Source organism: Parasteatoda tepidariorum, chromosome 5 (assembly GCF_982258835.1).
Source record: "Parasteatoda tepidariorum strain Cologne lab strain chromosome 5, Ptep-v5.0, whole genome shotgun sequence".
NCBI classification, from domain to species: Eukaryota; Metazoa; Arthropoda; class Arachnida; order Araneae; family Theridiidae; genus Parasteatoda; species Parasteatoda tepidariorum.
Genome location: NC_141759.1, coordinates 27,599,773 through 27,618,050, shown reverse-complemented (window position 1 = coordinate 27,618,050; position 18,278 = coordinate 27,599,773). Strand labels below are relative to the sequence as shown.

The following is an 18,278-nucleotide window of genomic DNA, read 5'->3' as shown; positions in this document are numbered from 1 at the left end:
ATTTTTACGGAAAAGAAAGATATGAAATAGCGATTAACACAAACTAATATTACATGGACATAGGAAAGCTATAAAAAACTTCTTCTTCTTTATCGACACTATGGCCTTGGGGAGGCCAGGTCTGTCTCAATTGGTTGTTTAGTCTAATAAGATTCTGTTTTTCAGTTTTTAAATCATCTTTTTCACACACACACACACACACACACACACACACACACACATATATATATATATATATATATATATATATATATATATATATATATATATATATATATATATATATATATATATATATATATATTTTAACTTCAGATCAGCAAGACAAACATATGGGGATAATGCTATAGGCTACGGGCATTTTTCAGAAAATTCAGGATTTTTATTCTCATCACGCTTCATTAGATGGCACCATCTTTTCCTTATCTCAGCTTTTCTTGGCACATCAAAAAATATCTTTTCAGGAGCTGTGGAAGTTGTGTTAGTGCACATAGGCACTATACAGTACTTATATTTACTTGATGAAGACATCAAACAGCAATACACTTCGATTTTAAAATATATTTTTAAAAAAACAAACGACGTTCAACTAGGCACGTAAACAAGCGTTAAATCACCAAGGAGAAAAAGTGTAAACAAACGCGAGTCAGGCTCGAATGGCGTCACTTTCTTAAAAGTCACGTGACTTCCTTTTTAAACTGAAAACGAAAGTACACGATTTTTAATTGCTCTTAATTAAAAAAGTAGCATTTTTTGGGAGGTAAAAAGATGTTTTTCAGGACTTTTCCATCATTCTGAATTCATTAAGAACATAAAAAAAAAATTGACTGCAATTGTCCAATGGACAATTGCAGTCAATTTTGCGAAATTTTGTTTTTATAGAAGTTATTTTTACATTGACAACTTTAATAGCGTTAACATGTTGAATGCCAAGCTAATTTTACATGGCTTGCCCGACTGTCCAAACGGTAAATAACTACAAACTAAATTTGCAAACATTAAACAGATTTTGCTAGTTTTTTTAAAGGTTTTGCAAGACATTCCTGACAAAAATTGTGAATTATGTAACTCTACGAATTGTTTAGAAATAGTGGTGAATAAAAATCTGAATAAGGAATCACAATTAATAAACTACCTCTTGAAAATATTTATTCGCTGTCCGGAGCAAGTTGGCATCTCTGTGGTATATAAAAAAAACTATTTTTGTTGTTCTATATTATATTAATTTCTTCAAACTATTTTAGTAAAGATAATTTTTTAAAAAAAATTTAAGATTTTCTCGAATTATGTGTTTCTAATAATCTTGATTTCGCCGCTCACCGGTGACGCCCATGGCAGTCAACGTGTTAATAAAAACATTACAAAGCAGATACATGGCTGCCGAATCTCCCAATTTTTTTAAAATGGTAACAAAACATGTAAATTAATACTTTTATCAAGGCTTAAAAATTGGCACTATAAACATTGAAATGCCGGATAGACATTTTTTCAATGCAGGAAGTGTTTGCACAGTTAAAACAATTGTTATATCGCTACCGCAAAAAAAGTTTAATTTGATTGTAAAAAAAATAACAGCTAGACAGAAACAATTCTGCTATGTTTGTTAATTAATACCACAGGAAACATTTTTCTTCATTTTGGAGTATGATCTATTAATGCATCCAAAACACGTCCTGGTCATTAGCGGTTATTATTCAATTAAATAACCCTTTAATGACACTTTTTAAGCGACCAAACCTGTTTTTAATAATTTTGGATAAACATCTTATGAATAAACATTTAATATGCTGTGTATCTGATCAATATCGCTTCGCTTCTGGTTACATAGTATTGATTAGATCGATATTGACCTTGTTTATGTAATAAGTTCGAAACACTAAAATTGTGAATAAATAAATGTCAGTCTTGAAGGGATAAATGATTATATAAACAGAATTTTTTAAAATTTCTATCAATTAGAACTACTGGAAATTTTGTTTAAATATTTTCCCCTTTAATAGGTTTCGTATCGAACGTTCCTATAAAAAATTTAAAGAGTGGTATCAAAAATAGGAAAAAAAAGCATTTTAATAAATTTATACTCACCTCTATGTTTAATAGTTCTAAAAAAAAATTCAGTTCCTAAATATTTTGCTTGGTATATTAATTAATAAAGTGAAAGATAATTAAATGAAATTTTTAACTTCTTTCTTATAATATTGACACCACTTTTTTAAAAAGTTTTAAGGACCGCTGTACCCTGCTGTACAGTTGTTATTTTTATAAAGCCATTTTTAGCACATTTAAAAAAAAAACTTAATCTAGGGATTTTCTAATGATACTAATTTTTCTGGGATTTCATAATTTTTTATAGTTATGTTACTGCATTAAACTAGTAAACATACTAAGCTCACAAAATTTAATGCAGTAATGTTACTGTAAAAGTTTATGGAATCATAGTTTAAAATAGATTCTCTAGAAATACGAACTGTTTTTTTTTTTTTAACAATCTGCTATGGAATACTTGGACTAATAATAATGTTAATTTTTTTATAGTATGGATTTATGTGTTCTTAAAAATCTGCTATGGTAAAATTATCAAACTAGAACAAAAATTAATCAATAAAAATTGTTGATTGCAGGCGCAGTTTCTATTGATCCAAAAATCTTAAATACAGCTTTTAGTGCTTAGATATGTTACCTTTGAATTATTTAAAAGAATCGATATATATATTATTAAAAGAAGGAAAAAATGTGTGTGCATTTAAAAAGTTCTACTAATTTATTTACACAAATCAACCTATTTTTTTACACGTAAAATCAGTTCTTAAATTTGCTTTTTTATTTTTTCATTATTTACTTAACTCATACATGGGTTTTCTTAACCCATACATTCAAACTCAGAAGTTCTAGCTCCCTTCAATATTGAAATTGATTGTGAAATAACAAATGAAGTCTGAATAACTAATTGATTGTGATACAACAAGTAATAAATCTGACAGTACTCAAAATATTTTTACTGAAGAAGTAGCATTTTGAAACAAAGCTAAAGTACACCATTGCTCCTTTTTCATAACAATTCACAGATGTAAGTATAATATCACAAATGTAAATATAAAAAATTACATATTAAAAAAGTGGTAGTATGTATTTCTTTCTATTATTTTAAAAGAGTATTGCAGCTATTTTTCTTTAGACACACTTAGTTTGAATCCTTTGCACTCCGAATTCTTTTAAATGCTGTTTTAGCTAATTCAAGTACCAACCAATTCAATTAATAAAAAAAGAGTATTTTTTTATGATTTTCAAAATTCTGAAAATAATGTGATAACTAATGCCCGGATTTTGATGACATTTGCATTTTTGGACATTTTTTGTCCTTTAGAGCATTTTTTAGATTTATAGGGCATTTTTCTTTAAATTTTGGGGCGTATTTTGCATTTTAATGCATTTTTTAAAGTTTTTTGTTAGTTTTTTCCAATTTTTATTATTTTTTATCAATTTTCATTATTACACTGGCTTCCAAACAATGAAGAAAATCTATAGGATATTAACAGGTGAAGCAAAATCTTTTCAAATTGAAGAAGAATTGTTAGTTAGTGAGACCGTCTTTTTCAAGTACGCACCTATAACATCAGGATACGTTGAAAGAAGCTTCTGCGGGAACGAAAATTTACTTTCAGACAAGAGACGCTCGTTTACATTTCAAATTATCAAAAAACATTGAATAATCCAATGTAATTCTGATATTTAGTAATATTATGTGATGGAAGTTGTTATATCCATTAAAGTTTCTGTACAAAATAAAAATATTTTGGTGTCAATATATTTTCCTTTTTTTGTTATTTTGGAATATAAAACATATTTTTCAAACTTTAATGAACGTTTAACAAGTATTGCATTGCTTTATATCTTTTAAATGACTCATAATAATTTTAAAGAGCAAAACATTTTTTTAATTCAATATTTTTACCTTATTTAAGGCATTTTTTGCATTTTTAAGGGCATTTTTTGCCCTTTTTCAGGGCATTTTTTGCACTTAAGGGCATTAGTTGAGTTTTTTAGGTCATCAAAATCCGGGCTCTAGTGATAACTAATTATTAAGGTACAAAAAATTTAAATTTTTAAGTGGAGATTGATGATGGCGCCTCAGAGACGACATCAAATTGCAAAGGGTTAAAAAAACATACACCGTGTTTTGATTTTAGATTTTTATTATAAAAAGGTATAACATCAATTCGTATTGTGTGGCTCAGGGGATATAACTCTCGTCTCCCAATGAGGGAACCCGGGTTCGAATTCCAGCTATTGTTGATCGCTACGAATTCCGCACCAGGATCACACCGACCACATTGCTGATGTAGAATGTCCTCAGTGGTAGACGGATCATGGGTTAGAATCTCCTTGCGTTGACTAACCGGAAAGTTTTCGTGGTTTTCCTTTTCATGTAACGCAAATGCGGGTTAGTTAAATCGAAAAGTGCTCCACGAAAGCAAATTATTCCCAATACTTGATCTGGAGTTCCCTTGTCTTTTAGATTGTTTTCAGAATTACTTGTCTATTAAGTTGAACATTGGTTATGTCGTAAACATAAAATTGGGTCGGCTATTGAACGACAGTTATAAAATAAAATTCGTATTGTGTAAGCAGGATTATCTACCGAAAAATAAATAATAATAATGAAATATTTGTGCTGCTGTCTTGTTCCATTTTGAAAAAGGAACCGCCCTTTTTATTGGACGCTACACGCAAATGAGCTTTAATAAAGTTAATCAATTGTAATTTTCTATTTTAGCAGACTATATTTATAATTGTGGGTGAGATTAAAAGTTTAAACGTGTTTTTAAGTATATTACATAAAAAACCCATTGTTTCGAATTATTTAGAAAATTTATCTTTCCAAACATCCTGCACAAAGGTGTTCATTCGGCGTGAGTAGCTTTGATCCAAAAGCACATTAAGATACTGATAAGAGGTGTCATTTTACTGAATGCTCTCCGTGAGTACCTGTATGCTTGTTTGCAAGGTCTTATCAATGACTACATAAGTCAATATGACATTTTTTTTCTTAACCCATGACTTCACTTTCCTTCGGATTAGGATATGCTTTTGTCGATGTGACAGAAACCACTTGAGTGTGTCACAGAAGATGTCATGGCCAGATGAGAGTTTTATGGAACTTCTGATAGCTGCAGCATTCCATTTATTCGGTTTTTCTGTTGTTAGAACGATTCGAACATTTGTCAGGACACTTTGTTTCGAGATTTCGGAACCAGAAGTGACTGAAATAGTGACGGGAAAGTCAAAATTGTGAGGTTTCAAAAGAATTGTCCTGACAAGAAAAAATGTGTGGTACTTATACGCTTCATATTGGATAATTATTGTGATAAAGCCTACGTTTAAAATTTTTTAGTTTATTGAATCTTTTACATAGTATATATGAACGAATTTACCTAAATCAGTGAGTTTCATTGAAAAAGAACATTTGAAAATGATTGTTCTAATTAATATCAATCAATATAAGAAGTTCAAATAATCGATCGCAGTTCAATCAATCAGGACTGTTTGTGCTTCTGAAAAGAGAAGAAATTGGTCGTAAAACTAGCTCATAACTACATTGATTTCGGGAGAAATAAAATATCCGGACTACTAAAACTTATCAAATAGCAGTCATAATATTTCATACAGGACTGTTTCATTGCGGAAAAGTAAAAGTAGTTAAAAAGAAAAGGCTTTCACAGATTATTTTAAAAGGTTTTACTTGAATTTTTTTTAATAAATTTTTTTTAAATCGGATCAATACCTTGACGAGCGACCGAAAAGCTGCTGTTATACTTTTAGAAAAAACATGTAAATAAAAAAATTGACAGCCATGTCAAAATGAAGTGAATATTTTCTGTTATTTGCTACCACGTTTATTTCAGATAAATCGAAATCGATTGATTCCCGATCTACATTATAATATTTATATTAAAATTATAGAGCCTGATATAAATAATTATGGATATTTGAGTCAAGTGATTTTAGTAAATTCATTCCTCAGGAATGTTGCGCAGCCCCTTCTTACTGAAGTACCTCTTTGAAAAATTAGAAAGAAGTGTTGACGCTAGGGTGAATATTTCTAGCGTGATTGCTTCTTTAGTTTTAAAAAGTATTCCAGATGGTAAATTTCAGATCAAACATCTATGATTTATATATTTTAATGAACACGAATGTCTCGATTTCATCGAAACAAATATAAAAATTGAAGTAATTTAAATATCAGTTTCTATCTTTTTTTTAAAAAAAAAGTATTCGCAAGAAGTATTGGAGTTTCAGCAAGTAGTGTTTAATGCATCTCTTGAAAAATGAGATGCTTCTAAGTAGTTGAAATATGCATACATGCCAACCTGTACTGTCTTTGAAAAAAATTTTACAAGTGGCAGTAACGTAACAATTAAGCTTCAAAGAACTTTCTAAAAACGAAATTACTATCTATAAGCTTATTTAGTAAACAAATAGATCTTATCGACATATTCTTTTTTTAATTATTGATTCATGGTGGTAGTTAAAAATGTTTTTGAAGATTTAAATTTCAAGATTTAATACTCCAAAATGCTACCGTTGTTAAGAAAATTATTTTTAGCAGTCGCACAAGTTGGCAGCTATGAATGCACAATTTAAGTGAATATAGTCGATATGCTTAGCTTTCCGTTTGCAAAAAGTACACAAAGAGATGCCAACTTGCTCCATCTAGAAATATATATTTTCTAGTGGAAACGAAATTTAATTTATTACTAGTTTAGTATTTTCATTTTAACAGGGTTCTCGCAGTCCTTAAAAAATTTTGGTAGTGGTAGTAAATTAACTCCTTATCGCACAGATTTTTTTTAAAAAAAACCGGCCAAAAAAAATCAATTTTTTTAATGTAAAAAAACACACTTTAGAACATTGTCTTTTCTTTCGGTGGACAATTTTGATATACTGCGTTTTTGTTCCATGGAAAAGAGCTATATTCAGAGATGCCAACTGCTCCGGATACGCCAAAATAATTTTTTAAAAAAAACGGTTAATAACTACAAAGTATGTTTTGCAGCTATTTCACTATTTTTGCTTGTTTAATAAATAAAGTGGTGCATAATATAAGCCTACGAATTATTTAGAAATACTGGCGGATAAAAATCTATTATATTGAATTTATTAAACCAAGAATCACAATTGATAAACTATCACTTTAAAACATTTATTTGCAGTTCGGAGCAAGTTAGCATCTTCGTATATTTTATTCTTGAATAAATAAGTGTTATAGCTCCCAATCCTATGTAAAAGATAAATATCAATAAAACGATTTTTTTCTTAGTTTTCCCATTGTTATTTTCAATTATATTCGACTGCGAAAAATTATAGCAGCATAAAATACAACGCTGCCCGAATTATCCCGAGTGTGCACAGATTCATACCTGCCAACTCTTCCGGAAGATTTTATTTTCATATTTAAAGTGGTAGTAATAATATACTATTTTTTCTTTTATAATCTTAATTTTTAAATGATATTGATCACCACTATTCTTACAAAAATGAAGCACATATATTAATATGCGTTACTGTTATGGTTGTCAACATAAATTTTCTCAAATACAACGTATTTGTTTGCTTAAAATTGAAGTTTTAATTCCATTTTAATACCACTGGGAAAAATAATAATGGAAGGGATTAAAAGTTGGCAGGTATGCAGCTTGGCTTGTTTAGCGCACTCGAATTAATTCGAGCGCTGAAGTTAAGGCATTAAGGCTAATGTTAAAAGCAACTGTAAGTAGTTGCATGCAAATATATTTTCTTTGGAAAACAATTTTTAGCGGTAGTTACACAGAAATTAAATTATCGACATTTGTTTAATTTTCGTTACCATTTTTTAAACTTTACATGGTCCACGGGAACCCTGCATAGATGCCAACTTGCTCCGGACAGCAAATACATATTTTAAAGTGGTAGTTTATAAATTGTGATTCTTGGTTTAATAAATTCAATTTAGTAGATTTTTATTTACCACTATTTCTAAATAATTCGTAGGCTTATATCAATAACCAATTTTAACACTATACTTGTTAAAGAGCAAGCAAAAATAGTCAAATATTTGCAAGACTTACTTTGTAGTTATTTACCGTTTTTTTTAAATATTTTGGCGTGTCCGGAGCAGTTGGCAGTTCTGACCCTGTTTTAACACGATCAGGCCGGAAAAAGTGAAAATACTGGGAGAAGAACTATTTCAATATTAGATAATATTCGGGAGGATTTAATCTATTCTCAACAATAACAATTCACTGTAAGGAAATTTATCACGGCGAAGAAGCAATTCAATATAAGAATTGCATCCGTTAAAAACAATTGGTAGTTATGGATTTTTATTATTCCCGGAAAAAAACTAAAAAATGAAATTTATTTGTTACCAGTTTTTACTCCGGTGAACCACCAAGATGAGAAAGTCTAGCGTGACCCACCGGTGACTCACCCCGGCGTGAACGTGTTAAGCTATTTTTCCATAACAGCATGTAAAAAAATTCAAAGTATCATATAAAATTCAACTTTACAACAATTATCTCGTGGTGATGCTTTTAAGGAGTGGGCGTAATTATCCTTATGTTACAAGTTCTACTATTTAATTCGCTACCATTTTATTTAAGTTCTTGAAACAAAGCTGAGCAGTTAGCATTCCTGCTCACAGCTGAAAAAAGGGAGGAAGTTATACACACATCGCATTTTTCGCAGTACTTAAAGATACTGAAATATATTTGTTTATAATTTAAAAATCAAATTTTTTCAATCAAAAATGAGTTTTTTTAAATAATTTTTAAAAAAACTCATTACAGAAAGTTTTTAAGTATAAAGAGAGGGTATAAAATGCATAATGTTTTTTATAACACCGGAGTACAAATTTTTTGTTGCATTTATACAAGAACTTCATTTTACCAAAGTCGGGGTCAGGGGATTTCAAATCGAAAAGCAACAGATCTTTTAAAAATATTTTTAGTTACGTTAATTTTTGTCTGAATGCACAAGTTCATACAGTGTGCGTAGCCAAATTGTTCAACAAAAAATAAGCACCTTTTAAGCACTTTTCAAGCACTCAAAAAATATTTTAAAGCAATTTAAAAAGATAGCATAATTAGGCAGGGTTGCAAAGTTTTTGACAATTGACGGTTTTATCTTGTTTTAACCGTCATGCAAAAAAAAAAAAAACCTTTTGTCATTGTTTTTGACAATTGTCAAAAGTCATAAAATTTTGAATCATGTAATGCGAATGGTGTTTTCATACGGACTAACAATACGCCGAAATAGATTGGGGTTGAATTAATTGTGAAAACGTTGAGCAGAACAATGAGCATTTTTGCATAATTCATAGCAAAAATCAACATGGTAAAGGAAAAAATCTCATTTTGAAAAAGGGAAAACTAAGCACTTTTTAAAAACGCCCAAAGAAAAAAGCACCTTTAAGGACTTTTAAGAAACGAAAATCAAAAATAAGCACCTTTGAGCACTTTTTAAAAACGCTACGCACCCGGTTTATAAAGAACGTACAGGTTTATATACATTTGTCTGCTCTTTTAAAAGTAAAACTTACTACAAAAAATATGACCTTTATCACATTTTAAACTGAAATATATTATTGTTTTCTTTATACCACTCCCTACGCACCAGACAAGTGGGTACATTTAGTATTCTCTTGAATGAATTTTAAACAATTTTGGTTTGGAATAAATTGTTAAAATTGCCTCAATACTGTAGCGTGTAGAGAGAAACCGATTGTAGATTCTAAATCAATTAAAATATCTAAGATCAAATTAAAAAAAAATCTCAGGCAAGATTAAAAAAATATTATTCCCCACTGTAACATATATGAGGCAAATTCAGGTAAAACTGCATATTTTTGATCCACTTTCTTGCTGCTAATCATAATAAAACGCCTTATTTCGAATTTCTCCCGATTAATAAATCGATTAACACATATATTTTCTGCATTATTTTTAATGACTTGTATTTCAATTTCCGGCATTTTTTCATTGATTTTATTTTTAAAAATTTTCATACACTATTTTAACGAACGGAAATTTAAAATAAAGTAAATAAACAAAGAAGGTCATGTTTCGAATTTATTTCCTAATATTTTGCTGTGGAAACCATTTCTAAACTAATTAACAGACAGTTTTATTGATGTAGTGTTGATTTCTCGTTGTTTAGAATTCTACATCATGTCTAAAATTTCGGTAAATAATATCGAATCAAAACATCTTATATAATCTTATTTCATTCTCCTCATTAAAAAGCTGAATGTTATTTTTAGATGTAAATGTTAATGTTTCATACTATATCATTAAAAAGTAATAATATAAAGATAAAAATATTATCTTTTCTGCTCATTATGTGTTGAAGACGTGCATTAGCTGATACTAATCAAGCGGATATTTCAGTGATTTATTTTCTCTTCAAATAAATTTTTTTTGTTATAATTGTCAAAAGTAAAATTTTATTCAGAGCAATTTTTAGGAAATGTATGAAAGAGGAAAAGCAATGCCAAGTTGTCTGAAAAGTTTAATTTCTATCAAAGAAATTTTTGGAAAATATATGAAAGAAGAAAAAGAATGCCAACTTGTATCAAAAGTTTATTGTCCCTGTAGTGGTTGAAAACCCTGTGTTTTTGGAATAATCATCTTATCAGTAGTTAAAACATATTCAGTTAAAACACTATCAACAGTTAAAACATATTCATGTGAGAAAGGAAAGATAACGAAAGCAGGGGAAAAATTTAAAAATTGTTGGCAAATGTTTATTGACGTTATTGTAAATTTTATTGGTAATTCGTCCATTTTAAAAATTCAGTAGGTCAGTCGTTACACAGATATTAAATTTGCCCTGAGGTAATAAAAAATATTTTGTTTTCATGATCTTTTTCTACAAGTTATAATTTTTTTCCAATGTGGCCACTCTTGAAAAATTATGAAAGTCAATAGTGGTAGTTAACGATAATTAATCTTTCAAAGAATAAGGGAAAGAATAAGATGCTCTTACTCCAATATTTTGCCTTCTCCGAAAATTAGCAGCCCATTAGAGTCAAATAAACAGAATTTGATTGATTTAATTTGACATTTTCAGATTTGCATGCTCGCTAATTTTTACTTGAATAACAATTGTTAGTAGAAATATATTTTTAAAATGTCAGATATCTAAGACAATATGTTGTCGAATAATTATAAACAATTATCAAGCATTTATGGCTGTGTTTAATTTTCTTATAATTAGTGGTGGTGAAAATCATTTAATAGAATTTTTAAATCCAAGTTTCAAATAGAAGGAGCATAAATTTTACCATTCTTTTTTTATTATAAAAATAAGTCTTTTGAGAAAATCAGTAAAAGTTTTCCGGGAACGAGGTTAACGGTAATTTTCTACGTGATGATGAGATGAGAACAGAATTATAATTGCAGGCAGATTGCATTGGTTTTAATTTAGAATTTTGCCAGAATTACTTGGCAGAATTTTACCAGTAACGCAAATGTAAAATTATCATGCATGTTTAATTTATTTATTTGTAATGGCGGCTAACATAATATTAAATTAAATTTATAAATTCAAAATATAAAAAAAGCATTAATTTTTCTACTATTTTAAAAATAAAAATAAAATTTAAGACAAACTCGTAAAGATAAGACTAATTATTTACGCTGGAATGTCAACAATTCTACAATTATTATGAACATACGCTCTTATCATTACTCTAAACGAAGGCCATGAAGAATCACTCGTCCTTATTATCTTGTTTTGTTTATTTTGAATGTGAATTCTCTTTGTCAGCTACAATCATAAATCTAGATGAGAGACCAGAAATAATAGCAATAAAAGATATATGCAAAAAGAAATACAAAACGTCAACCGGAAAGTAAACAATATATTTATAGCTGAGCAAATCTTTAGAATTTACCTTAGAAGTTAGCATGAAGAATTGTTTAATGCTGTTCTTATTAAACCTACTTTTAGTGTGTTAAAAAAATTATTTTCTGAACATTTTGAATCCGAAGTGAAGCAAACGTGTTATTATATGTATAAAAAGTAAAATGTTCTAAATCTAATACACGTTCTGTTCGCAATTTTTTTCATTCATTTTTGATGTTTTAACGATTTTTTTGAAATACGTCAGTTAACACAATATGTTTTTGATATTTTAAAAAATTTTTTTTTACTGATATTTATGTAACATTGTTGATTAAGTTGCTTCTTTATTACTAATAAAATGGTAATCGTTTTTTGTATCTTAAGAGCTAAAATGTCAGAACCTGTAACTAAGGTAAAGAAAAATTCAAAAAAATAACTTTAAACATATAATAAAGAATATTCATTCCTCTCATCAAATATACTAAAAACAGTCTTTTATAGGTAATGACATTGACTACTACCTTAACAAACTTTATTTTTAATATCGGGATTCCTCTGAAAGAATGATAATCATTCAGGGTTTAGTAGACGAAAAAAATTGGGATCAGCTGCTTTGCAAGCCTCTCATGATAAATCAAAAAATGGCATTTTATACATTATTTCAATGTAAACAGTACCTCTTGGAACGCGTGAATGGCATTTGCGCAAAATAAATATATAAATTATTTTTCTAAGTAGAACATATGTACAGCTTTGTAACAATCGAAAAAATAAAATTTTACGCATCTGAGCAAATTTCATTTTTAATTTTTAAACTGGTAAAAAAATTTATGCTTTCTATTTATTTCTTAAATTTAAAATTTAATTTAAAAGATTTTTGCTACCACTGCATATAAATAAATAAAATTTATTTAAAATATGGTAATTATTTAAAGCTTGCCAAAATCCCATAAAAATTAAAAACTATAGTTCCACCTGTGACAGTAATTTAAATTTCATTTTACTACCACTTGGGAAAATCATCTTCAAAAAGACAATAAGTTGGCAGGTCTAACACTTCAGTAGCAATTTCAAAACATACAGGGCTGCGAATCACATTTTCTTCCTTCTTACAGAAATGAATTCTGTAATAATTATAATAATCCCATTCCTGTAATATATTATACGATTTCAAATCGTAATTAATGAGTTTTCCGTAACTTATCGTTTATTTTAATGTTAAATTTGCTATACTCTAACAGGTATGCCACCTTTCTACCCTTTATGGGAAAATTTCTTCTAGTGGTAGCTAAGTTTATGTTTCAATGGTAGTTCTTTGCTTTGAAAATTAAATCATTTTCCACAACACTACATGTAAATGAATCAAAAGTTCATCTGAAACTTTACTTTCTTCTAGCCTTCTCGTAGTAAGGCTTTTAAAATGTTGGCAAAATTACGAAACATTTTGAAAACTTTAGTTTTTAATTGCCTACCACTCTATAAAATGCATTGCAAAAAGCGTAGTAGTAGGCAGCCTTGTAGATATTAACCAGTTTCAGAATATTGTTTCAAAAAGGCACCTTTTTAGTGATGTGGAAAAAAAACCGTTTTAATAAAAGTAATAAAATTTATTTACGCTTGCTTATACTAAGATGGTTTCTAGTGTTAGCTTTCATTTCTCTCTTGAAATATTTCTATCATTCAATTTCAGATTTAAATTATAAACTCATCGTGATGAGCACGAATGTCTTGTTTTTGCTAGATAAATTTCAAGAATAGAATAATTGATTCGCCAATCTTTATGCTTTTCAAAAAAAAAATTTTTTTTTGGTCCTTAACGGGTTAATATATTTCAGTAAACACGCATAATTTTCTCTATAATGTATTGCAAAACGGAAATAATTGAAAACCCATCTTTCCTTTTTGAGAAGTGAACACGAGTTTATTGGTTTGATATGGGTAAACACAACTTGCCAACATAATTGGAAATAAACAAAAATAAAATTTTCTTGGCATTAGTACTTATTTAATGCAGCTTATTCATTGAAGAAAAATAAACAAAAAATATTGTTTCTCAGGAATATTTTATTCAATACTAGCTGACTTTGATGACGACAAGCTTGGTCACCTTTCAAAATTATCTTGTACAACTTATACATTTTAATGGTAATAAAGCCGAAAGCATAGAGCAATTGTATTTAACGTTCTATTTCCTCAGCCCCTCCTCCAATCACAACACCTCAATTAGTTTTATTGAATGCATTAAAAATTTTTTAAAATTTTTTTTCCGTCTAGCTGTTGTTCGTGTCGAAGTATTTAGGTTTCAACTAGAACTATTTTCAAGAGTTGTCCGCGATATTGTAAATGCTCTTTAGGTATTTTAGTAATAATTTAAAATCTGTAGAGCAGCCATCAAATCAAACAAACCACATCACTGTCAACGGCTACTTTTTTTGTAAAATATTTCATAGGGTGGTAGACATTTAAAAACCAAATATTTCGGAATTTTTGATAATTTTGCCAACATCTTAAAAACCTCTCGACGGAAAAACCGGAACTGAGTGGCATTGCAAATAAACTTTCAAATCATTTATATATTGTTGATTAAACTAAAAGAATAATATAATTAAAATTCCAGAAAGAAGATTAGAAAACATTTTCTTTGATGATTTTTTAAAGTTGGGTATCTATTCTACCAGTAACGAAAAATTGCGTCACCTTCAATCCAAAATTTGATCATTTTTGACCTAATTAGTTTTTATGATTTAAATTCTCTAACGACTCCGAAATTGTGGAACAGGAATTAGTTTTCGGAAAGAAGTGGTAAAATCAACAAAACCAGTAAGTGAATTTTTTGTTTGAGATTCTCGTCAATGGGAGACACCTTGCTTAAAATTTACTGACAGTCGGAAAAAAATCATAATTTAGAAATAGATATGATGTACGAACCATAAATTTGCTTCGAATGATTTTTGCGGTCACGAGTTCTTATATTTTGAAATTAATTAATTTCATTTGTAACACACAGCACACAAGCCTGCAAATGTATGTAATTCCAATATACGAATACACTTAAAAAGTTGGCAAATTAAAATTTCTTATATTTTGTTGTATCCAGTGCAGTTGGTATCTCTGTTGGTATTGCCTTTTACGTAATTTAACTGCATTTATTTTTAAATAGAAGGAGCATTCATTGCCCACATGGGTTTTAAGTGCTTAACATTACTCCTCATAACTCAAAGCAAACATGTTTCGTTTCAAATCCCAGCTGGGGTCTCTCACAATCTTTGGGTCTTTCTCCGAATAAAATTTTTAGCGTCGTAGTAGATTATAAGTATTCCATATCTGCCAACTTTTATTTAATCCGAGGATAACTTTCCCAAGTGATAGTAATGCAACAAACAACCAAATCATAATTTTTTACTTGAATAATTTTATATTGTGCTGAAACTTTAGCGCACCAATGACAATCACTTCGCATTTAAATGTATACTCAATTAAGTTTCATAAAATAAAGGTCAAATTTTTAAAAATATTCTATTTATAAGACAAATAATGAAAGAGAGGAGTATAAACTTTGATATAAGAATAAACTCTAAATATCAAATCACTTTAAATAAAATAATAAACTCTTGCGGAAAATTCAGCAACGATGAGAATGTAATTTTGACACCATATTTTAATCTACCAGTAATTTAGGTTAACACATTCGCAGCTAGCTGAGTATAAGTTTTATCCTGTATTAGTCACTGAAGCGTGGTAATCGAATACGATAAAATCTAAGTTAATTTTTTTTTGTTTAGCATCTATTTTAGTTATTAAAATTTATAAAAAGTTTATTTCAATAAACAATGTGTTATAATCAGGAGAAAATACAATATTTTCTGCAAAAAAGTAGAATGATATGCATCTTACATTCATTTGCATACCTGCCAACTTTTTCCTGTGATAGTAAAATAACTATTGAAGTCATATTGAGGTCAAATTCTAAATCTAAATTTCTTTACATTTCCATTACGATAATTAGATGGTCTATATTATGTATGTTTAAACTATTAAAATGCAGCGGTAGTTAAAAGTATATTAAATTGATTTTGTTAAAACAAGAATCAAGCACGAATGCAAAAATTTGGCTATCTGATGTTTTGATTCATCACCGGATAACAATTGATTATTTTGTACAACTACAATATTATATATTATATAATACTGTAACACATAATGTTTAAAAAATATAGTGTGGAGCAAACTTCTTAATTCTTATCACGGCTTAAATATGCAGTATTATCAGTTTTATGTTTTATCATCTGATAACTATTAATTTTGTACAATAAATAATGTCGCTTTATGCTGAAAATTTCGTAACTCTCTCATCGCTGCGTAAGTACGGCACATTATTTGTTTCATCATGGGATAAGCATTGATTATTTGATACAGCTGTAATATTATGTATGATATAATAATATATGATATAATAATATATGATATAATAATATATGATATAATAATATAACATATTATGTATCAAAATATTATAGTGTGGAGCAAATTTCTTAATTCTCATCACGGCTTAAATATGCAGTATTATCAGTTTTATGTTTTATCATCTGATAATTTTGTACAATAAAATGTCGCTTTATGCTGAAAATTTCGTAACTCTCTCATCGCTGCGTAAGTATGGCACATTATTTGTTTCATCATGGGATAAGCATTGATTATTTGATACACCTGTAATATTATGTATGCTATAATAATATATGATATAATAATATATGATATAATAATATATGATATAATAATATATAATATAATAATATATGATATAATAATATAACATATTATGTATCAAAATATTATAGTGTGGAGCAAATTTCTTAGTTCTCATCACCGCTTTGCCTTATAATCAGTTTCATTATCGGACAATTATGAATTATTTTGTACAATTTCGTACAATAAATATTATAGCTTTATGGTTCAAATTTCTCAACTCTCGTCGCTGCTTAAATATGCCGCATTGTTTCATCATCGGAAAAACATTGATAATTTAGTGCAACTATAATATTTGTCATGATATAATAATTTAGCATATTATGTATTAAAAATATAATAGTGTGGTGCAAATTTCTTACCTATCATCGCTGCTTAAATATGCCGTGATATCCGTTTCATCATCCGATAACCACTGATCATTTTGCACAAGTTCAGCTTTTTGTTTATCTAATCTTTGCATCAAAGTTCGTCTTTTTGTCGAAGAATTCCATTGACCATTGTCTTCTTTTAATGGAGAAGTCCGCAAACGCATCTGGACGTCTAAAAAAACCACACACATAATTAACGATAGCCCAGTTGACACTACAGTGGCCCTCCACAATGTCCGTTGAAACTGTATCGAAACGATCATGATAGAAGATTTAAATGCGATTATAACTTAAAAGCATAAGATATTTGACTTGAAACAAGCACAAAACAATGCAGCATTATGTGTTATTAAATTTAATAACACTAACGTATTTCTCAAAATCATATCCAACTAATGAAATCAACTTTATAATCATGAATTTTGTATACACATAATTTTAAAAGTAAAAATAAGTACCCTGCGTAAGCATTAAACTTCAGCCAACAAAATCTTCTGTGATATCTTGTATTATTGGCTACATATTTTTTTAAAAATTTATTTACAAACGCAGTTTTGAATATCAAATAATCATTTGAATATGAAATTTCCTGATTGTTTCATTTTATTGCATCAATGAAAAGGAAATGATGTCATATCTGTGAAATGTTTGACATTTTTTCTTGTTGCTGCATGAACTATAAAACACGTGTTTTGTACGTAATCGAAATTTGATTCACCCTAGCTACATACAAGAGAACTCACCATGGAATGATGACATTAAAAGTTTCGCACGGAGAGGATGGAGATAAATAGGGTTGCTTTGAGTGAATTCGCCAACTCTCGCCAAATTTCCTCAAGTTTTGTCACTTAGAATATATTTCTGAAGATTAAGAATAGTGGTTACTAATTTTTTACGGCAATGGATGCATAAATAAATGAGAATCTTTAGACGGAACCCCAAGCATATGAATGGATTTTTTTAGTTGCCGTGAACATATCGACGAAATATTTAATGTGAAGAATTAGTTTATTTACAAAATTTTTTTTATCAATTAAACTCATTAAAAAAAAAGAGATTTTATGTAAAACAGTTGAATCCACTGGACTGAATTACTATTTAGTCTAGTTCTGAATTTGTTTTTGGTGCATTTATAATTAGCTGAAAATGAATAATAATTAATTATGGTTTAATTATGGTTTTTGAAATAGAACTTTTATAAATGTTGAGAATGGTTATCAGAGAAAGATAGTTCGTTATTCTTAAATTTGGTGCTTATATTTTGAATTGAAAAATTCG

At 28.6% G+C, this 18,278-nt stretch overlaps 1 protein-coding gene across 1 annotated transcript in view; it reads right to left on the bottom strand.

The window, feature by feature from the left end:
* LOC107454724 (heparan sulfate glucosamine 3-O-sulfotransferase 3A1) overlaps positions 1-17,751 on the bottom strand; it is a 113,827-nt gene extending 96,076 nt beyond the window's left edge. Inside the window, exon 1 of the mRNA XM_016072000.4 lies at positions 16,992-17,751. Coding sequence (XP_015927486.1) covers positions 16,992-17,263 — 272 coding nt within the window. The 5' untranslated portion in view covers positions 17,264-17,751. The remainder of the gene's footprint in view (positions 1-16,991) is intronic.
* Between the last annotated feature and the right edge of the window lie 527 nt (positions 17,752-18,278).